At 43.1% G+C, this 21,919-nt stretch overlaps 1 protein-coding gene across 4 annotated transcripts in view; it reads right to left on the reverse strand.

The window, feature by feature from the left end:
• Positions 1-356: 356 nt before the first annotated feature.
• LOC140915685 (neuronal vesicle trafficking-associated protein 2) overlaps positions 357-21,919 on the reverse strand; it is a 75,581-nt gene continuing 54,018 nt past the window's right edge. For all 4 annotated transcript variants that reach the window (XM_073355786.1, XM_073355787.1, XM_073355784.1 and 1 more), the window contains 2 exons: positions 3,876-3,986; positions 357-2,286 (listed from right to left, as the gene is read on the reverse strand). In XM_073355786.1, coding sequence (XP_073211887.1) covers positions 2,095-2,286; positions 3,876-3,986 — 303 coding nt within the window. In that variant the 3' untranslated portion in view covers positions 357-2,094. The remainder of the gene's footprint in view (positions 2,287-3,875; positions 3,987-21,919) is intronic.

Raw genomic sequence — 21,919 nt, forward strand, 5'->3', positions numbered from 1 at the left:
TTTCTGTTCTTTTATTTTGCCAGAGCAGTGAAAAGGGGGCCTTATGTAACTGAGAATCAGATGATCCAGTACCTGCACCCACTCTAAAGACAGCAGGATTCAAGCTCCTCTTGTTTTGAAGGGTTTTTTTCAACTGAAAAACAAGCAAACAAATAAATAAAACTGTGTGAGGTTCCCCCATAGCAGCAATAAATGCAAATGACCTCTGAAGCCTCCAGACATGTCCATTTCCACCAATGCAGCGTAGACATTTCTGCTACAACCACACCCAGCAGTTCCATGCACACAAACATTCCCACTGCTCCCTCTTCACACCATGACAGCAGGACACAGACAAAAGAAACCCTTCTGGGCAGTTGAGACTCTCAGACACATCTAACTTTATTTTTCCTGTCAGAAAAGTTCAAGAATTACACCAAAAAATACTTCAGTCTCTGATACCTACTGACAAAACACACACCACAAAATTATAAATTGTTCAATTGTTTGTTGGAGTTTTGATTTTTCTGTGGTGGGTTTGTACATTTCAAGTGAGAAATGAATTTACAGGTGAAATATGGAGGGGTGGGGGGGTCAGACTATGGGGTTTGGCACTACAGTTTTAGCTATACTATACAATTGCTTATCATGACTCCTGTCAGCTCAGTCCTGCCCCCATTTACACCAGGTTAGTCCCATTCAAACCCCTAGGAGCTGTGTGTGCATAATGAAGGACAAAACTCTGCCCAGCGGGTTTGGCTCCCAGTTTCTAGCCCACAATACCCACAAATCTGATCAGCAGGCTTGGTGAAATGCAAAGCTTAAACTCTAAACACAAACGTGTGTCTTGTCCTACTCCTGGTGCTTACTCTTTTGAACTCAAGCTGAATGCGATCCCAAGTATTCTGTCACACTGCTATGCTTTGGATGGCAGCTCTGTAAAAGAGAATTCCTTTTGCTCAAGTCTTACAAAACAGACATGCTTGCTCAGATCAATTTACATGCTAGATACTGGGCTGTGTTTGAACACTGTACAGGACTGGACTTGACTTGGGGTTTGCTTTTACGTTCACGGGTTTATAAGTCAACTAACACTTTGAACTTTGATAGTCCTTTCTATCATTAACTCTCCAAATATTTTACATACCAACAGACAAACCCTCACAATCCCCACATAAGTAGTGTCCATGAAATAAGGACAAGGGGAAAATGAGGCACAGAGGGGGCTTGATGCTTTAAGGTGCTAACCCTCTGCTGGGAGGTGCTAAGCATCCTAGATTTACAATGAAGTTATTTGTTTCTTCGCCCTCCAAACAAGTGCTCAGCATGTCAAAGGATCAGGCCCCAGGTGACTTGCCCAAGATCACACAGGGTAATCTGTGGCAGAACTGGGAATACAACCTGACCCATGGTCCTGTGCTGAAGAGATTTAAACACAACAGCTTCCTTCTCCTGCTCTATGTCCAAAACACTTAATCCTGACAAACCCACTGAAGATCTCCAACATCATGACCGTGTATTCCAAATCCCTAGACCTTTCTGTTTTTAATTCAGGCCTCAGACTGCACACACGTGTGTGTACTTCTCTAGCCACAAACTAATGCCGATATCATATTTTGTACAGCTCAACTTGCTAGTAGAAGGACCCTGCTTTGGCAAGTTTAACTTCCCAGTGACGTGATTTGTAAAAGACTTCCCCCTACCCCTGCATGTCTTCCATTACATACTGCTCTAGGGTCACAACTTTCTACCAAAGGTTCAGCTTCTGGGAGATTCTCTTTGCTTGATTCCATCCTCTCTGGTTGTTTTCTGAATTTGCTTTTTTTGTTTTTTCATTTATTTTTCTAACAAATATTTAAGCAATGATTTTAAAAATATTTTTACATTGTAAGTTACAGTCAACATCAAACATGCCTTTGTACAAGAGCTTGGCCCGGTTACAAATCAACGAGAACAATGCACAAAAAGAAATATCAATTAAGATGACTCCTGCACTTGAGTTTCATTTCTTCTTGTCGTGCTGTTAGCACAGCGCCCTCTCTGAGGCAGAGCGACACTTCATAGACACGGTATTGTTTCCCCACTCCCAACCCCTCCCGTCACCACTGAGTAGCTTTAATGGCCTTCTGTCTTGGCAGCCTTGGCTTCATGGTTTACCGATCCTGAAGAAAGCCAGGGCGATACAGACCGTGAGCTGGTTTGCTTAGCCATGCTGTAGTGGCTTATGACAGTATAGAATCTGCCCCGGGAGTTGGAATCCTGTGCTGAGTAATAGGCATCCAGGGAGGCTGGGATACATCTCTTATGCTGGAGAGAGGGAAAAAGCAGGACAAGTAAGTAACAGTCACATTACTTAACATTTATTTTAAACTCCCAGTTTGTTCTCACGTGGATGACCGACTCATCTCACCAGTTCATAGCAATTGGGCTGCGTGCGCCAATGGAAACATATGTGCTCCTCCATTGACAAATAGCTTGGGGAATGTCCAGAAACACTGGATAGCACGGGGCACTGAGACAGGGTCAACGGATGTCAGAACCAACGGATGGCAGCCCTGATTAAGACTGGTTTCATTCTGTGAAACAGAACCAAAATTACAGAATGGGGATCCTGCTGCTCTGGCACGGCACTGGAATGCACTAAGATCAGGCATCTGGCAGCGGTACTGGAAGAGGATGTTGGTTAGCTCACAAAGTGTTGGATTGACAGCCCTGCAGACCTACGTTCTCTATTAATCCGTAGAACAGATACAGGCCAGGCAGAAGCAATGCAAGTTTCTTATGTGCTACCCTGCTATTGTGCCTTATCTCTGACCTGCAGGAAGACCAGTCCTAGAGATGGGTGGCCAGTTCAGACCCCTTTCTGTGCTTCTCCTCTGTGCTGAGGCTGCCAACTAATCTCTACTGCTGTAATGTGGATGCTTGTCCACGAACAACTGTACTGAGAAAACCAATTTGCTTCGTATAGGCCACAGAAGAGCCAACAAATAGTAACAACCTTTGGTCCAACCTGCTCAGATTGATAGTGGTGACCGGGAGATGAAGGGCCCCATTTATAATTAGCATGCCCCTGAGCCATCCAGTCCCCCCAGCCAATTCTAGCATGATTAAAGAGGGCAAGACCAGAGCAGAACACTAAATCCAGTGTGCATGAACTGTGAGGAAATTCACATTCAGATCTGATTGTGAATTCAAAAGTCATGACTCATCTCCTCTCTGATTTTATGTACCCTAAGAGAATAATTTACAACAAATAATATATCAACTAACTGAGCCCCTTTTCCTGTTCATAGAATATCCCTTGTCCAAGGAATTAGGACCTCTATGAATTTATTTGCTGTAAATAATTAGACAGTGACTTGTTTTGCAAACTTTTTTAACTCTGTGGACTGAGCAAACAGTTCTCAATGACTATCTGATATTCAAACTCTGTTGGTTAGCTGTGACTGGTCAAACAAGTCACATGGTTTTCTTTCTGTTGCCCAACTGGATGAGGTGCAAAAGCATGCCTCTCAAATACTTGCACATGCAAATTTCAAAATCAGTATCAGTGGACGCTCGTGCATGCACCATTGAAATTTGCCTTGCGGGAACATTTATGCCAGAAAAGCTTAATCACTTGAATGTCTGTGGGAAGCAAACCCAAAATTCAGCTGCATTGCATTCATTCCAGAATATGAGGGATTATTTAGGGACATTTGTTTGTGGCATTCACAGAGATCTAATCCTGACCATTACAATATAAAACAGCGTCTGATGGAAGCAGATGGAAGTTCACATTTTCCAAAACACTGACCACTTTTCAACACATTCTTGTAAATGCTCTCTTAGACTCTGACCATGAAGTCAATTGAATTGTCAAAGACAATAGAATCTATCTGACTGGAATCTCTTACCTTATAAACAAATCCATCTGGGCAACTGTGATCATAAGTAAAGGCTTTGTATACCACAAGAAAGACTATGCAGGCAAGGAATGCAAGAGCCAGACTTATGAGAATAGTGACCTACAAAAGAAGGATAATATTACTCTACATATGTTAAAATGGCATATGAACAATCTCACAATTAAATGACATATATTAACAACCGTTCTAATGGACTGCAATCTTCATTCCCCTGTGCTGTACTTAACTAAGTGTAGTAATTGAATGAGTGCTACATCCAATATCCCGGAATTTTGTCATGCTTTCCCCCCGACCCAAGACCTTTGATGTTGCATTTTCTACGTTTAATCCCTTACACATTTCTAGATATTTGCTAAGAGATTTAGTGCTCTAAAAGGCTTTGTGTTCTCACACTCTGATCTTGGCGTTCAATAGAAAGTATCTGCATACAGGCCCGCTGGTGTCAATCAGAGGTCACAAACTGGGGGAATATTCATTGTCTAACCAGCTGTCTCTGTGTGTATATAATGTCTACTGCAGTTTCCACGGTATGCATCCGATGAAGTGAGCTGTAGCTCACGAAAGCTCATGCTCAAATAAATTGGTTAGTCTCTAAGGTGCCACAAGTATTCCTTTTCTTTTTGCAAAGACAGACTAACACTGCTGTTACTCTGAAGCCTGACAGCTGTAGCCAAGGTTGCCTCCTGGCCCTGGTAAGATCCTATTTTTTCCATTTACCAAGGGCAGGTGAGTGGGTAACAAGAATAAAGTCTCTGTGACACACTTTACTTCTATGCCTTCTAAGTTACATTCAGCCTGATGTTACATGGTTAAATTTGGGCTAGATTTCAATGTGAGAGGGAAAGAGGTGTCTTCCCCTACCATACACAGCTGCAGAACCGTGACCCAGCCCTTTGCTTTAAGAGCCAGACAAAGGACCAGCTTACATGTCAGGTACACTGATGATCACAGGGAGTGTGCTCAGGCAGATTGAGGGTCTGGTGGTGATGATCAGGCCAGTGCTTCTCTTCCCCTTTTGTGGCTGCTGGCTCCTGGCTAGGTCACTGAGGATAGCACACACAATGCTCCTCTTTGGACCCAACTCAGTGTTCTGTTCCCCCATGCCTGAGTGTGCTACCCCACCTGAGCCATCCTGCTTGACTGGTGCAGTTCCATTTTCTCCAAACTACTCAGGTTCTCTTGAAATGGAGTTACCAGCTTCATTCATTCAGAGGACCTGATCCTGCTGTCTTAAATCAGGCAAATCTCTGAGACCTGGATTGGGCCCTGAAATGCCCAATCCCTGATCTTCTGACGAATCTGATGTGAGTTTCAAGTTTGTAATGAAACCCCTAATGAAACGTCTCGTGGTTTCAGGTTTCACTGTGAACATCCAGCTCAGCAATAGCACTAATCCCCCAAAGGTTTGCTTATCCTAGCAGGTTACCAGCGGGTGGGCAGCAGAAAGCAAAACAAGGCTGCAGCACTGCAATCTGCCTTGGTGGTGCTGATATTATGACTACCCAGTTCTGTCAAGGCTGTTGCCTCATAGTGACTGGATTGGCATTACAAAAGAATCAGCCCTGGGGCTCATATGTAGCTCCCTGCACTACTATGGAGCAGAGAGTTCACATTCTTGCTCTGTGGGATGACAGGGGTGAGGAGTGCAATGAAGTTAACGATTAAAACCCCTGGGAGGCAGAGCATTTATGGCCTCTCCCCGCTCCTGCATGGCTGGCTGGAAAGGGCAGGAGCAGCTTCTGGATTAGAGCCTAATGCTTTTCCAAGGTTGCAGGGTGGCTGCCTGCACTGGTGAGGGATTGTAAGGCTCCTGCTGGAGGAACAGATTTTGTGACACAAGTGTGGGACCCTATGGTAACGAAATTGCTGAAACAAAGGGTTACGGCAGTAATTCACTTTGTTCTGCCCTCCTGCTTACTACTATGGCAAAGGGAGACCCAGAGACATATTCAGATCTACCTATTTCAATGATGAAGTTTTATACCTTATTATAATTTGGATTTTAGGGCCCCCATTAATTATGCACAGCCATAGTATCTATTCCTAGAAGCTGCTCCCTTAACCTAGTCACAGCAGCCCTAGTGATGTTAAGAAAAGAGAAAATACAGAACTATTTGCCATGGCAAAGTAGACAGAATTGTCAGGAAAGGTAGCTAGACTATGCAATAAAGCACAGACTTGTGCAATTCAGAATCTATTGTAGCACCATCCGGTTCAATTAAAAACAATAGCTGACTATTGGATCACACTTATTTTGCTTTAATTCTCTTGTAGCTCTAAGGGTCAATATGATAGGAATCCATACCTGGGCTCAGACAGGCTGTTGGAATTGCTTGCAAATCAGGAACAGATCTTATGGCCTAGTAAATACTCCAGAAAGATGTGCCACATGGTGAGGTATATTCTCAAGCACACAGCATCTGGACCATTACTAATACTAAATGCTGCTACAGTAAACCTGACAATGCCACCTACAATGACAAGACATACAAAGCTACATTGTCAGTAGATGTTGTAAGAATGTTAAATGGAAAGAGTACAGCTAATGTCACATGTCTCCCGCTGAATCTAACTCCAGAAGGTCCATTCCAAATCAAAGGGGAGAGAGGGGAGGGAAAGAATACTCTCATCTGCAGTGATTAATTAGCCCTTTGTTAGAGAGTTTTAGAATGAAATGTAGAGAGATAATGAGGCCGGGTGAGATGGAGGCTAGAGTGACTGTTTGGTGACTCAAACACAAGGATTGCAGTGAATTCTGCAACCTTCTCTGGTATCATAATCTAGTTAAGCCATAGCCCCCTCCAGAATGAGCCTTTCAAACTAACCTTCCCCTTGAGGTCCGATGTGCTGAAAAGAGGGTCAGGTAAGCACAAGGTGTCGGCAGGGGCGAGATTCAGATACTTATTGCCAGCCCTAATCAAATATCACTCGTAGGAAATTCAGTACTGCACTGGGGATGGTTGGTAGAAACGCAGTACATTCACATGAAAAATACTACCCATAGCTATGAAGATGTTGGCTCTTTTTTACTCTATGATGAATTGGAGAATTTCAATGGGTTCTTATTTGATATTTATATTCTGGTAGCCCAGAGGTTCTCAGCCTGGAGGAAACAGCGACCCTGCCCTTTTCATATTGCTAAACAGGAGGGGGTCTGGGCTACATCCCAGGTAGAAGAAAGTGGGTGGAAAAGGAAGACATAGCACAGAAAAGGTTGACATCATAATAGCCAATCAGGATCAGGGCCCCATTGTGTTAGGTGCTGTGCAAACACAGAGGCAGGCATGGTCTCTGCCCGGAGTTTACGGTCTAATCTGTTTAACTGGCTTTTTCAATTGCCTGTCAGATTCTGCAGGTCCAATGTAAAAGTACTACTTTGAAATAAAAACACATCCAAATAAATACTCAGGAGATGTGTATCCTGAGAAAAACACTCATCCACTAAAGCTCGCCATTTCACCACGTTCCACTAACCTCACCACTCCAGCAAGAGGCTTGGGAAAACATCACTCTTACAGCATGTCCTGAAAAATCACCAAATCCCAGCTCTGGCAAGCCACGGCAGAAAAATAGCTCCTCAGACAAGACACTACCACCAGCCCCATCTCATTTCATACAGAAAATTATTAGATCGTACACTTCTGACGATCACAATTGCCAGTGTATTGAGGGTGGGTAGTTTGATAATGATGGTGACTGAGCTCCCTTGGACGTTGGTGAGATAGCACTAAGGCAAGACTTATATGTTGCTATGCTAATATAAGTGTTCGGAGGGCAGCCCTTGATGCTGGTTAGAAGTCCTGAGAATGAAGTGTTGAACTATATGGTGCTGTTGCTCTGCCCTATTTACAGTGTATAGCACAGGACTCTTGCCAGGCCTGTTACTCTAGGTTGATTGGAGGGGACTGATGGGGAATCAGGTTAAGTGTAAGAGCAAAGAAGGACACAAAGTTACACTGAAAATGTGCATCAATACACCGAATAAACCATACTTGTCAAAATACAACCTGCTGTTTCTACATAGCAAGAGGTTACTCATCCTCTGACCTATTTTTCAAGTCCCACAACCTTCCTCCATCAGAGATATAATATCATTCACTGGACTTTCACTACATCAAAGCTCATTCAGTCTTTGCCTCCCACGTCTACAGCACAATACCCTTCTTTTACAGGGCAGACCAACCAGGCTCTCTCGAGCCCAGTCCTAGTATTTGGGCTAATTTGCCACTTGAGAAGAGAATGGGAACGGGGGGATAGTCCCAAAACTGTGAGATCATCATCTCCCAAGTCTAGAGACTAACACTGGAAACTGGCCATGAGGATGGCAGAGGCAAAGTCCCTCTCTAATCTTTTCCCACTGAGCCAGCTATGGTGGTGAAGTTACTTGTTTTTCTTAAGGGTGAAAGACCAATCTCAGTATCTGAGCTCTTTGGGGCCATAGGAATGTCCCTTACGCTGCAAAATCCCATGTTAATGTACATGCTATATGAGCAATCATTAATAATCTGACATTACCAATCCCTCTCCTCTGTGCCAACTGAGCCGCTCATGACAATAGACTCTCCTTAGACACGTTCTTCTGTAGTAGCAAAATGCTAACACCCAATTCATAACCTCCTAGAACCAGGCAGTTGTACTAGCCTTTCTCTCCCTCCCTTGTGTAAATGACCCCACTTTCCTCTCTGCTGCAGTTTCATGCACTTGCAAAATTACAACATGACACAATATTACACATGATGACACATAATGTAAAATTGATCTGGGATGAATGTCACATAAGGTGTTAAAACCTAGAGGAAAAAGAGAAGAAAAATCCCCCCACAGATATTTTGCCAAGCCTGAGCTAAGATCCAGCTCCCTAGTTATTCCAGAAAATACAGTTTCATTAACATTCAAATACCAAAGAATCACATCGCTGCAATAACTAATAAACCTCCACATTTTAAAAAAAAAATGAATACCATGAACCTCAGCAGTCGCAAAGCAATATAAACATGCACTTAGGGGAAATAAAATGTACTGAGCTGAAAAACCTACAAGCACCGCAGGCATGAATCTGTCATGTGTGGCAGCAGGATTGGGCTAATGGGAGAAGGTTTTGACCAGCGGTGTAACAAGCTACACTATTATGGTCACCGCTTTTACAAAATTATGATAAATCTTGTGCAAAGTACGCCCTGTGAGGTCTCATTGGGAAAGTCATAATCTAGTGACCATTACTGTCCTGTTGAAATGTATCATCAGTGCAGATGAAGTTATGAGATTTTGCTACATGTTTGTTATTTAAACGCTGTGAGGCTGGGAAACAACCACAGACTAGCCCCTCAGAAAGGACAAAAAAAACTGTAAACACAAAGGCCTTACATGCCAAACCTCATGTAGTACAAAGATGCAAACAAAAATTTGCTATTCATAATGAAGGATGGTCAGCAAGTCACGTACACCATGGGGGCTGCCGAATCCCATGACACAGCATAGATTTTTCCAGCACCTGGAGAAAAGTATAAATGAGGGACAGTGACATCACCATGGGGCCTCTCTCTCCTCCCACTCCTCGACACCTGGAAGCAAGATCATTTAGAAGACAAAGAAAAGTCTCGAATTGCAGGGGGTGGGGCGGGAGTGATGATCCTAACTAGAAGGCTTTCTAATTAGTACGAACTGTGACCTGAAAATTGTCTGCAATGTCCAGTAGGGTGAGAAAAACTGTTTGATTCAAATCTTGTTTAGCCTGATAAAGTTTAGGATTTAGAATGTGTGTTTACTTTTTATTTCTTATGTAACCAACTCTAACCTTTATGCATCCCACTTACAATCATTTAAATCTATATCTTTCGCTAGTTAATAAACTCATTTTGATATTTAATCTCAACCAGTGAGTTTGTCTAAAGTGCTTGCGGGGTCTGCTCAGATTACAGAGGCTGGCACATGTCCGCTACCCTTTGACGGAGTGGCGAACTAATTAATGAGCTTGCATTGATCAAGAAGGTCTTGAGCAGTGTAAGATGTACATTTTTGGGATGCAAGGCTGGGGGAATTTCCGGGGGTCTCCCTGTATTCAGTTCATGAGTGGCTTGGGAGAGTATTCGTGTAACTTTGGGTATGCCTTCACATGCTAATGGCTGTGTGAGAACAAAGCCTGAAGAGGCTCCTTGTCACTAGTAGAGCAATGTGAGAGGTACCCGGAGTCAGAGAATTAAGAGGGGACAGTAATTCCACGGCCCAGGTTGTACCCCAGGGCATGTCACACACCCAACATGTGTATCACCAAAAATCTGTTGGAAAAGGGGTCCTTGGCAGGAGATCACTCTACTGGAATAGAAGTAGGAGAAAACACATGCACACGCACACAGACACACACAAACACACAGAATTCCCCTGAAAACTAAGGGCCTGATACAAAGCTACTGAAATCAATGAAAGGATTCCCAGCAACTTCAATAAGCTTTGGATCAATGTCTACATTCACTTTCTCCCTCCTCCCTTCCCAAATACAAAATAAATGCTTAATTTCCCCAAGATCCTGTGTAAAAGCTAAAGTATCCCAACCCTCCAAAGACAAACAAGCCGTTTTAGATTTTCATTGGGTTTACTGTACTGATGATATCTAATTGTGGTGGTGTTTCTGGTAACCTGGCTCTCATACCATGAGTCTGAGCATCCTTTGTACTGTGTCTGGTCTCCACGGCTGGCTGCCTATGATTTTTCATCAAAAATTCCCTTTGTCTCTCTTTAGTCACAGAGAAAAACCTTATTTAAAAGCAAAACCCAGAATACTACTGGATTTAAACAGCAGGGCATTCTGTTAATAACCAGTTACATTTCAAGATTTCTTACATTTTTATTCCTTGCCTTTTCCTCAGTGGCTTCTTCCATCTTTTGGCCTGATTTTCAGAGGCGCTAAGCTCCTGCAGCCACAGCTGAGGTCAACGGGAGTTGAGTGTGCTCAGCATCTCTGAAAATCAGGCTACTTATCCTTTGCTTTTGAAAGGGGGAGGGAGTTTGAGAGTCATACTGGCATCTTATATAGGCCCTGATTCCGCAATTGTCTCTTGAGGATTGGCCCCTGGGCTGGTGCAGAACCCCACTGAAGGCAATGGGGCTCCAGCTGAGCACAGCTGTTCACCTGCATGGAGTTCATTGCATGATCAGGGTCTTAGAGACTTAGGAAATTTGCGCTCACTGGAAATACCAAGTACGGGCCAAATCCTGCTTGCCTTACTCCAGTGAGGAACTTCATGAAAGTTGGTAGGATTACTAGCATGTAGAGCTGGGTAGCTATTCACAATGAAGAATTTGTTCAGCTAATTTAGTTTTCTCACCATATGGATTTCCCTCAAATGCATGAGCTGTTTGAATTGATCCAACAAATATTTGTTGAATGTTGTTTTTACTCTACGGATTGGACACAGACTGTTCACTACTACCATTTCACATCCAAGCTGTATTGGAGTTACAGATTTTTCACATAAGTCATGTAACACTGATGGTGTTCCCAAATGGATGACTGTAACTCTCATTGAGACAAAGTGAGGGAGGTAATATCTGTTACTGGACCAACTTCTGTTGGTGAGAGAGACAAGCTTTCGAGCTTACACATAGCGCCTCTTGTGACCTGAAGAGCTCTATGTAAGCTCGAAAGCTTGTCTCTCTCACCAACAGAAGTTGGTCCAGTAACAGATATTACCTCTTCCACCTTGTCTCTCTAATATCCTGGAACCAATACAGCTACAACACCACTACATGCAACTCTTATAGTCAGGTATCTAGTGTCAGTGCTCCTGCTTCCACATTTAAGTTTTGCTTTCATTTACTACACATTAATCTGAGTTTCAAATGCACTTTCTGCGAGTATTTTTTTCAATCAGCATGAGTAAAGATACAAAATAACTAATGGTACAGAGAAATTAAGCATTCATATTTAACCTTTGTCATAATAAAATATAAGGGGTTGTCCAGTGAAATGAAAAGGATACATTTTTTAAAGAACTAAAGGAAATTCTTTTTACCCAACATGTAAATACTTATAGAACTCACACCACAAGGTATCACTGGTGTACGCTTAATAAGATTTCAAAAGGATTAGACATTGATATGGATAATATCCACAATGGCATAAACTAGGATCAAGAAAATATAATGGGTAAAATAACATGTTTTAGGGCATAAACCAGTAATTAACCATATTTAGGTTGTTATATAATAGTCCATTATGGCGCTTCTTCCACCTTCCTCGGAAGCATCTGGCACTGGACACCAAAAGAGGATTCTGGTTTAAATGGACACTGGTTTGGTCTGTGTGGCAAATTCCATGCTCCTTTAGTAAAACATGATCACATGGCTTAAATGTGGTTGAAGCAAATTCACTGTTAAATTTGAACAAAAATGTGCAGAAAAACATATTCACTCATCTCCACTCGTGTGAGGAAGGTATGGCCTTTAGTAACACCTGTTCTGCCATTTGATAGACCTACCAAGAGAGCTTTTTTCTAAACCTTGCAAACAGATATCCTACTCCCTACACCTTTCCAAATGTTCAGAATCTTGTGTTTACGAAAGCCCAGAAATTAGTCGGATTAGGAAGGAGCAATGGCCATTAACAGAAGTTGCCACCTATAGAATTAATCATCCATTGAAGCATCACAGATAAATGAGTTAACACCAGCATAGTGCATAGAGCTTCATGTTGCTATGCAGCAGACCAGAATTCAGTTCCTGAGGAAAGATCAACATTCCTCCATGGAAGAGTCGCTGGGAGGTGGATAAGTGGGAAGGAAAATTCTGCAAGTTTTTCCTGGTACTGGCAGCCGTGGTGGGAATAATTTGGGAACAGTGGGGCTTGGAGGCCACACACCTCTTGCAATCCCTTACAGAATAGTTCCTAGTATTACTAGTCTGTACCCTGCTCTGAATCTCTCTCTTCACGTCCAGTTTGCCAGGGAATGAGGCCACCACAGAAGCAGAGTGTTCAACTCTTCAAGACACTGAGTATATGACATTACTCAGCACTGGGCAATTAATGTGACATTTCACATGAAATCCCAGCAGTGAAAAGCTAATTTTTTTTAGAGTCTCCCTTTGTGCAAGAACAAAGAATCTATATAGGGGAACTTTCAGTACTTAGATCTCCAGGATTTCTGTCAAGATCATTTTAGCAGAAGGAGCATAATGCCAATAAAAAACAGGTCTCTTCCCATATGAGAGTTTTGGACAAATTAATGCCATTCCACCTGGAAACCTATGAAGTCAATTGACAATCTTGTTTGCTGCACAAACACACACACAAAAATTTTAATCAATTGTTACCAATCCCCAGAGCTTCCACTAGTCAGTAGGAAGTTTTTGGGTATGAAGGCATCTCTCTATAAACTCAGGATGATTTCATTAGAACGATTTACAGTCAACACTGAAAAATTTAAGAGAGTAATTTTTTCCCTTCATCCCATAATTTCTCCAAGCCAATAATTAGATTTTAATACAACATCTAGTCCAACCACATAGAAACCACCTACTCCACGGCCAGCAACATGTTCTTTGTCACATGATCGGAGCTGATCTGTAAGCAAAAACTGATCTGGCTGCATTTATCAGGATTTTTTAAAAGCTGCATTTTACTCTTGCTTTACATGAAGTCTCTGTGAAGGAAAGGAAGAAAGGATCAACTAAAAAGATCAATAAGAAGGGGCACAATTGATTCTTCCTATTTGCTTGGGTGCTGTTTAGGAATATACAGTTCGGTATACAGAATCAGACCTCTGGTCCAGCTGATCTGGTTCCAGCTCGTTCAAATAAGGGGAAAATCCCCAATAATGAATCTAACCAATTTTCAGTGCTGGGGGGAAAATAGCCTTCTTGACCCCTATGGCAGTCAACTTATGTCATGAAACATAAGATTTGATTATCTTTACCTTCTCTTTGGTTTCTGTGAGCAGAGAGGACACGGCGCTATGCAAGAGGATGGGAAAATGTGCCATGCTTATTCCATTATTCTTCCATATCCCTTGAGATCCTGTGGAAGCCCCTCAGCAAATGCTCCACAGAAATCAGGTTCCATAGGTCGTATGGGGTGGGGCCAACAAAAGAGGAGGAGACCATGTTCATGACATTATCCCATAAAATGGCAAGTATATCTACTTGGAGCAGCATCAACCATCTCTGTACCAATTTTCCATCTCAGTCAAGTCCTCTGTGACTTCTTTCCTGGCTCCACCACTCTGCTTTCCTCTAATGCTGCCATACTTCTCTTTATTTTGTAATTTAAGTAAGAAGCACCCATCTACTGAGATATGTGTTCCCACCGATAACTGCCCATGCCCTGTGCCTTGTAATACTGTGAGCACAGCATGGGTTTTGGAACATGATTCCAAGCAATTTGTCAAATAATTAAATTATGTACACAATAACTAGCTGGCTCAATTACATTAGCTAGTCTCCATCACGTAATATAATTTCTAGTGCCTGTTTAGGCACTAATAGCCTTAGATCTCTTTAGATGTGCATGGTGCCAGCTGCGGTCTGTTTGACATATTTCTGTGCCAAGTCAAAAGCCCTGAACTGAAAATACGTTGCTCAGTTTACAAGACCCTGTTTTTTATGGAACTTCTAAAATTCCATTTTCTATGGAGAGGCTTGAAATGTTGAATGCTAATTAATTTCCACTTTAATTATAAGGTTTTGCATTGAGTGCCTTAGAACTTTCCGCCTCTGTTACCCAAAAGAAATAGCTTACTGCAGGTACATCAGACAGGAAATAACTGATTTTTTTTCCTTCCAACAAAAATGAGTCCACTATTGTCTTTCTGACATCTTATCAACTCAGCAATGGCACCAAGATGCTGCAAATCCCACTGATGTGCAGAAGCTTATCAGTCACTGTTAGACGGTTTCAGTCTTGGCCTTCCATATGGCTGAAGCACACAGAAACATATCCTATGCCATGTGTCAAGTGCCAAAGCTGATTTGCTAAGGTACAGGATTTGCAGAGGACAGGATGATTTCAATGCAAGCTACACAAGTGCAGCCAAGGTCAGATTTATGGTTCTTAATGATCAAACAGTGAAGTTCTCCTCCTAAATTTAACTGTTTTCCAGTCTCAGATGCTGATTGTTCAGGAATGCCAACTGTAATGACTTTATTTTCTAATCCAAATTCCCAATTAACACATGGCATACAGGTTTTATAAATGGACCTTCAGAAAAAGGTGCTGAGCAACAGTGGAAGTGACTTCGTTCTAAATCACTAATATGAGTAGGTTATTCAATTAATGGACTATTGTACAAGGACACTTCCTTCCATTGCTGACCTTTCATTAGTGACATCTTATAACATCTGATCATGTTGTGCAATGTCTCATCCATGACATTTCATTCCCTTTATTGCACATGGGACGTGACTTTAGAAGCCTCAGCTCACCAAAGGCACTTTTAAATGCAATAGTGGGGGCAAGAGAGAATGTGATGAGTCACCAACAAAATGTATCTCTCCCAACCCTTTGACTGACAGAACTCAATCGCTCAGTGGAAGCTCTCAAGAATTTAATCTTCTCTCCGGTTTACCTGTTTATATTGTGTTGGATTATGCATGGTGAAGCTGTCAGCAGCATTCATTACTGTAGACATGGAGGTCATACTCCTACTCATATACCCTCATTCATTGGGGACCCAAAGCTACCTGGGATCTGCTAACATGAAAAAGGGCTGCAGTATCAGGTCTATAAAACAGAATCACCATTTTCAATTTCAAACCCACTCGGAAAGGAGCTCCTCCCAGTTAGCACTTGAGGAATAGTAACAGAACAACATTAATTTGATCAGGTGAAAGAGTTTGATGAATACATAACCTGCTGGTTAGTATGTTTTACAGGTCATAGAATCATAGAATATCAGGGTTGGAAGGGACCCCAGAAGGTCATCTAGTCCAACCCCCTGCTCAAAGCAGGACCAATTCCCAGTTAAATCATCCCAGCCAGGGCTTTGTCAAGCCTGACCTTAAAAACCTCAAAGGAAGGAGATTCTACCACCTCCCTAGGTAACGCATTCCAGTGTTTCACCACCCTCTTAGTGAAAAAGTTTTTCCTAATATCCAATCTAAACCTCCCCCACTGCAACTTGAGACCATTACTCCTCGTTCTGTCATCTGCTACAATTGAGAACAGTCTAGAGCCATCCTCTTTGGAACCCCCTTTCAGGTAGTTGAAAGCAGCTATCAAATCCCCCCTCATTCTTCTCTTCTGCAGGCTAAACAATCCCAGCTCCCTCAGCCTCTCCTCATAACTCATGTGTTCCAGTCCCCTAATAATTTTTGTTGCCCTTCGCTGGACTCTCTCCAATTTATCCACATCCTTCTTGAAGTGTGGGGCCCAAAACTGGACACAGTACTCCAGATGAGGCCTCACCAATGTCGAATAGAGGGGAACGATCACGTCCCTCGATCTGCTCGCTATGCCCCTACTTATACATCCCAAAATGCCATTGGCCTTCTTGGCAACAAGGGCACACTGCTGACTCATATCCAGCTTCTCGTCCACTGTCACCCCTAGGTCCTTTTCCGCAGAACTGCTGCCTAGCCATTCGGTCCCTAGTCTGTAGCTGTGCATTGGGTTCTTCCGTCCTAAGTGCAGGACCCTGCACTTATCCTTATTGAACCTCATCAGATTTCTTTTGGCCCAATCCTCCAATTTGTCTAGGTCCTTCTGTATCCTATGCCTCCCCTCCAGGTCTCCCTCTGTTCCCAATCCACAGAGGATCTTAGTCTGTTACAGCCCCATCAAGGGAGTCTTGCCCTTTTAGATCAAACTGTAGCAGCTCATGCATTTAATTCTTGTGGTCCTTAGTTCAATCCCCAGTCAGCCAAGATGGAGGCTATCACTTATAGAGGAAGAATGGGCTAGTGCTTAGGGCACTAGCCTAGGACTCTGCCACAGATGGCCTGTGTGATCTTGGGTAAGTTACTTAGCCTCTCTGTAAGTTACTTAGCTTCCCATCTGTAAAATGGGATAATAGTACTTCCTCAGTACACAGGGGTATTGGAGGTGCTCAGACACTAGTGAAGGAGACCATATACGTACCTAAAATAGACGGATGTGCACAGCTAAACAGCACCTAGATGGTGTTTGGGCTTTGAGATAACCCTACTGGATGCTAATTTTGTTCTCCCCATAAAACACCATGATCCACTTCATAGAGACTGGAGAAGAACAAACATTAAACCTTTTAAAGGGGAACATAGAGGACCTGGGGAATTATAGACCAGTCAGTCTAACTTTGATATCTGGAAAGATACTGGAACAAGCTATTAAACAATCAGCATGTAAGCACCTAGAGGACATAGGGTCATAAGTAAAAAGGAACATGGATTTGTCAAGAACAAATCATGCCAAACCAACCTAATTTCCTTCTTTGACAGGGATATTGGCCTACTGGATGGGGGGAAGCAGTAAATGTGATATATCTTGATTTTAGTAAGGCTTTTAACATAGTCCCACGTAACATTTTCATAAGCAAACTAAGGAAATGTGGTCTAGATGAAATTAGTATAAGGCGGGTGTAAAACTGGGTGAAAGATCATATTTAAAGAGAAATTTTATCAATGGCTCACTGTCAAACTGGGAGGATGTATCCAATGGAGTTCCACAGGTTTCTGTCCTGACACTGGTACTATTCAATATTTTCATTAATGACTTGGATAATGGAATGGAGAATATGCTGATAACAGTCTTCAAAGGGCTGTTATAAAGAGGATGGTGATCAGTTATTCTTCTTGTCCACTGAAGGTAGGACAAGAAGTAATCATCTTAATTTGCAGAAAGGGGATTTAGGTTGGATATTAGGAAAAACTTTCTAACTATAAGGGTATTTAAGCACTGGAATAGGCTTCCAAAGGAGGTTGTGGGATCCCTGTTGTGGCAGGTTTTTAAGAACAGGTTGGACAAACACCTGTCAGGGATGGTCTAGGTTTACAAGATCTTGCCTCAGTGCAGGGGACCTCTCCGGGTCCCTTTCAGCCCAATGTGTGTATGATTTGATATTAGTAGGCGGTGTCCAAATTTTCTAAGATGCTGAGCACCTGCAACTCCCACTGGCCTAATGGGATTTTTGGGAGCTCCGTAATGCTGAAGACCAGGCCATAACCTGCAAATCTGTTGGTGATATTCAGCAAAACTAAACTAAATAGCTAAGTGGGAAAGCCATACAGAAGCATTCACTGGATTAAAAGACATGGGGACTGGGTTGACCCTGTGCCGCATGGAGGTGTGCAGGGTAGGAAGATAACACAAGGAGCCTCCTCACAGCAACTTGGCACACCCTGCACAAAGGGACAATCACAGTTCTGGAGCTGGCCAACACTGCTGGGAGCAGACATTTAATGACAAGCCTTGCTCAGAAGAGTGCAGAGTTCTCTTGTTCCCAAGGAGAGAGGATGCCGGAGCTCTATGGACCTTTCAATGCTGGGGAAGTTTTCTAACTGGTTTTTAAAATCGTTAGAGACAATAAAGCAGATTCTCTCCTGAGATTTGAATCCTTTGTGCAACTCAGACATGCCAAGGGGCTGGATTCTGTCCACAAATTGCCAGCAAAGACCCTACTCAGAGAGGAACTCCCTACTGACACAAATGAGCCATATTCAAGCCTGGTGCCTCTGCCCCCTTACAGGAGCAGGAGCACAATACAAGTGGTAGAGAGCCTGGTCGGGGAGCAGCAGAGATCCACTCCACCACCAATGGCAAATCGCAGAGCTGGGCGCTAGTACCTGCTCCCTCATGCTGCCTCCTTCTGTCCTGCACGGAGTGAATCTCTGGCACAGGACAGAATCTGCCCCACTCTTTAGACTCAGTGTAAGGTGCTCTGATCAGGTATCCTTAACTAGCTAAAAGCAGGTTTACACTAAGGCTATAACCAGTTTTAAAAAATTCCCCTAGTTTCAGTGAACCCTCTGAGGTATGATCCTTGCTCGACTATGCCCCTGGGAACAATGCACCTAGCACTAGCCCTTATTTGGGGCAGTGTCTAAATGCTTCAAATTAGTTTAATCTGACTGCTCCACTGCTTCATGCACCATTTTTTGCAGGTTGAGAAATTGCGACCTCACACAACTTACCTGCTGAAGCCATGGTGGACAGTGCAATTACCTAAGCAGTATTGCTTCACTGGGTTGAACCACAAAGTCATATTCTTCTAAGTTTCTTTTCCTGTTTATTTGTGCTCCCATCACTTTTTACATTTCCATTTTGCATGCAGCTCTGACATTTAGCACATCCTCCCTAGCAACAGAGGCCTTGATTTAAAGATTTAAATATCCTTGGAACAATCGAGCTGTTACATTAAAATGCATGAGATGACTTCCCCCACCCCAAGCCAGTGGATTTTTCACTTGAAATGAAATCAAAGGCCACTCTTGCATATTTTAAAGTACCTTTGTCTGGGGCGCCCTGGTGGTTTAAAAAAATCAATTGATAGTTTTTTTCTTTGAGAAGGCTGAGGTACTAAAATGCATTGCCATATCTGTATGTGTCGTAGTGGGTCAGGAAATAAAACTAATAGAGCACCAGCATTCACGGTCTAGTATACCCATTTCTCTCACAAAACTATGCTTATTATATGGACACCTCACACTAGTACAGAGTGTAGAGACATTCCTGCATTTGCTACAAATTGGCTGGGCCACAAATGCGCCCCCTGGGCAATAGGAGAATTTAAAGTTCTTTTCTTTTATATGAGAAATTGAGTAAGTTATTACTGTATTAAAATACAAATAAAAGGAGTACTTGTGGCAAGTTAGAGACTAAGGTGCCACAAGTACTCCTGTCCTTTTTGCGGATACAGACTAACACTGCTGCTGCTCTGAAACTTAAAATACAAATGTTACTTTAAAAATTATCAGCTGGTGTCTTCAAAGGAGCTTCATCAATTTACACCTACTGAGCATCTGGTCCAACATGTTTAATATGCCTGCAAGTGTTAACAGGAGGGAGCTCAGTTCTATTCAGTGCTCAGTCAGCAGCCTGTGCTGCTTTATGATAAGTAGAATGAAACTGTACAGAACAAATAGGGTGAAGTGTTTCCCTCGTCCAGTTTTGAGCATTCTGAGGTGTGGATACCGCACCTGAAATGCACTTTGCAAGAGTTAACAAACTTTGCCTTGGCTTCAGGTCAACAGACATCTCTGCCCCTTCCATTACGTTATTTCTTGCTTGCTATAATAATGGAAAAAGAAAAATAAGCCAGCCTCAAATATATTTTATTCCACCCTAACTGCTGACAAGAAAATTACCCTACAAATAGGGGCCATAACCAGGAGAAGACACCAGAAAGAAATATGACATTTGGTTGTTAAAGATAAAGAGATCCCGTCTAATGAAATTATTCAAACTAAACTGAAGCTGCTGTTATGTTGTACAATTTGTGTCCTGTGTAGGCTCCCATCCAGTCTCAGCAACCCTCGCCTTTAACATAAACCCATTCAAGAATTGTACTGTATTCGTGACACTGTAGTGAAGGGTCAATTGAGATTTCCATTGTATCTGCAGAGAATACAGATTCAGGGAACCAAATCAGCAAACACTTACTCATGCAAATAGCACTTACTCATGTGAGTAGTCCCACTGATCTCAATGGTTGTCAATTTACATACATGTTGTCTGAACAGAAACGGCAGAAAATTCCAATAACAAACAAAGAAAAACCCTTCAGCTAAATCTGCTCAGCTGATTAATTTGTTCATGTTTACTGAAAGCAAGAAATACATCTGAGGTATTTAAGTATTACTTTGGTACAACAGAAATTATGTGCAGAATATGGGCATGAAAATGAGGTATACTCCTGTGTTTGTTTGGGTTTTTACTTTTGATACAAGCACTTATGTTTCTTTTGTCTGTAAGGCAGCCCCCAATTCTTTCTATCTAAGAATCCAGTCAAACCAAAATATATTTATTTTGTGTATTTTAGTCTCAGACCCTTTATGGGGGTGTTCCTGACTTGGCTTTTTTGTAACAGGAACCTAGGTGTTAGCTGGAAGTGTTCATATGGAACTCAGACTTTTCCATATGCAGAAAAATGGAAAGTTGCCCAACTGATAGTACTATATAAGGCTAAAATATCTGAGCATATGAAAAGTGGTGCTGTTTACTTTTTAGTGAGTGAGTCACAAACACCCATTCAACTCATCTTCAAAGCTTAGAATTGTCACAATTGGCTAAATCATTCTGTCTCTGTGCATGGTGTGAGAATGACTGTGACTAGGGTGACCAGGTGTCCGGTTTTCGACCGGAACACGCAGCTGAAAAGGGACCCTGGCAGCTGCAGTCAGCACTACCGACCGGGCCGATATAAGTCCAGTCGGTGGTGCTGCAGGGCTAAGGCAGGCTAGTCCTTACCTGTCCTGGCACCGTGCTACACCCCGGAAGCAGCCAGCAGGTCGGGCTCCTAGGCCGGGAGGGGGCCACAGGGTTCCACGCATTGCCCCTGCCCTGAGCTAGAGGGGCAGTGAATGCGACCGAGAGTAGCACGCAGAGCCTCCTGCCCCCCCGACCCGCCTAGGCACCTGACCTGCTGCTGGCTGCTTCCAAGGCACAGCGCAGTGTCAGGGCAAGGCCAGGCAGGCAGCCTGCCCTAGCCCCGCTGCACCGCTGACCAGGAGCTGCCCGAGTAAGTCTGCACACCAACCCTGAGCCCCAACCCTGAGCTCCCCCCAAAACCCGGAGCCCGTTCCTGCACCCCAAACTTCTAAGGATGGGGGACAGCGAGCCACCGAGGGAGGGCGAATGTAGTGAGCGGGGGCGGGGCCTCAGGGAACGGGCGGGACTAGGATGTCCAGTTTTGTGTGATTCGAAAATTGGCAGCCCTAACTGGGACACATATGCCACTCTTCTTCTGTCCCCCTCACAGCCCGCAGGAAAGGAGGGGAAGAATAATGGCTGGTCTCAGGCAAAAAGGAGATCAGCAACATTTCTTATTTTCTTGTATATGTGCTTTGAGTTGCACAGTTCCAGAGCTGCACAGGAGCTAGTTTGCACTAGCTTAAAGGGGATCAGAGGC

The sequence above is a fragment of the Lepidochelys kempii genome, chromosome 8 (genome assembly GCF_965140285.1).
Source record: "Lepidochelys kempii isolate rLepKem1 chromosome 8, rLepKem1.hap1, whole genome shotgun sequence".
Lineage (NCBI taxonomy): Eukaryota > Metazoa > Chordata > Testudines > Cheloniidae > Lepidochelys > Lepidochelys kempii.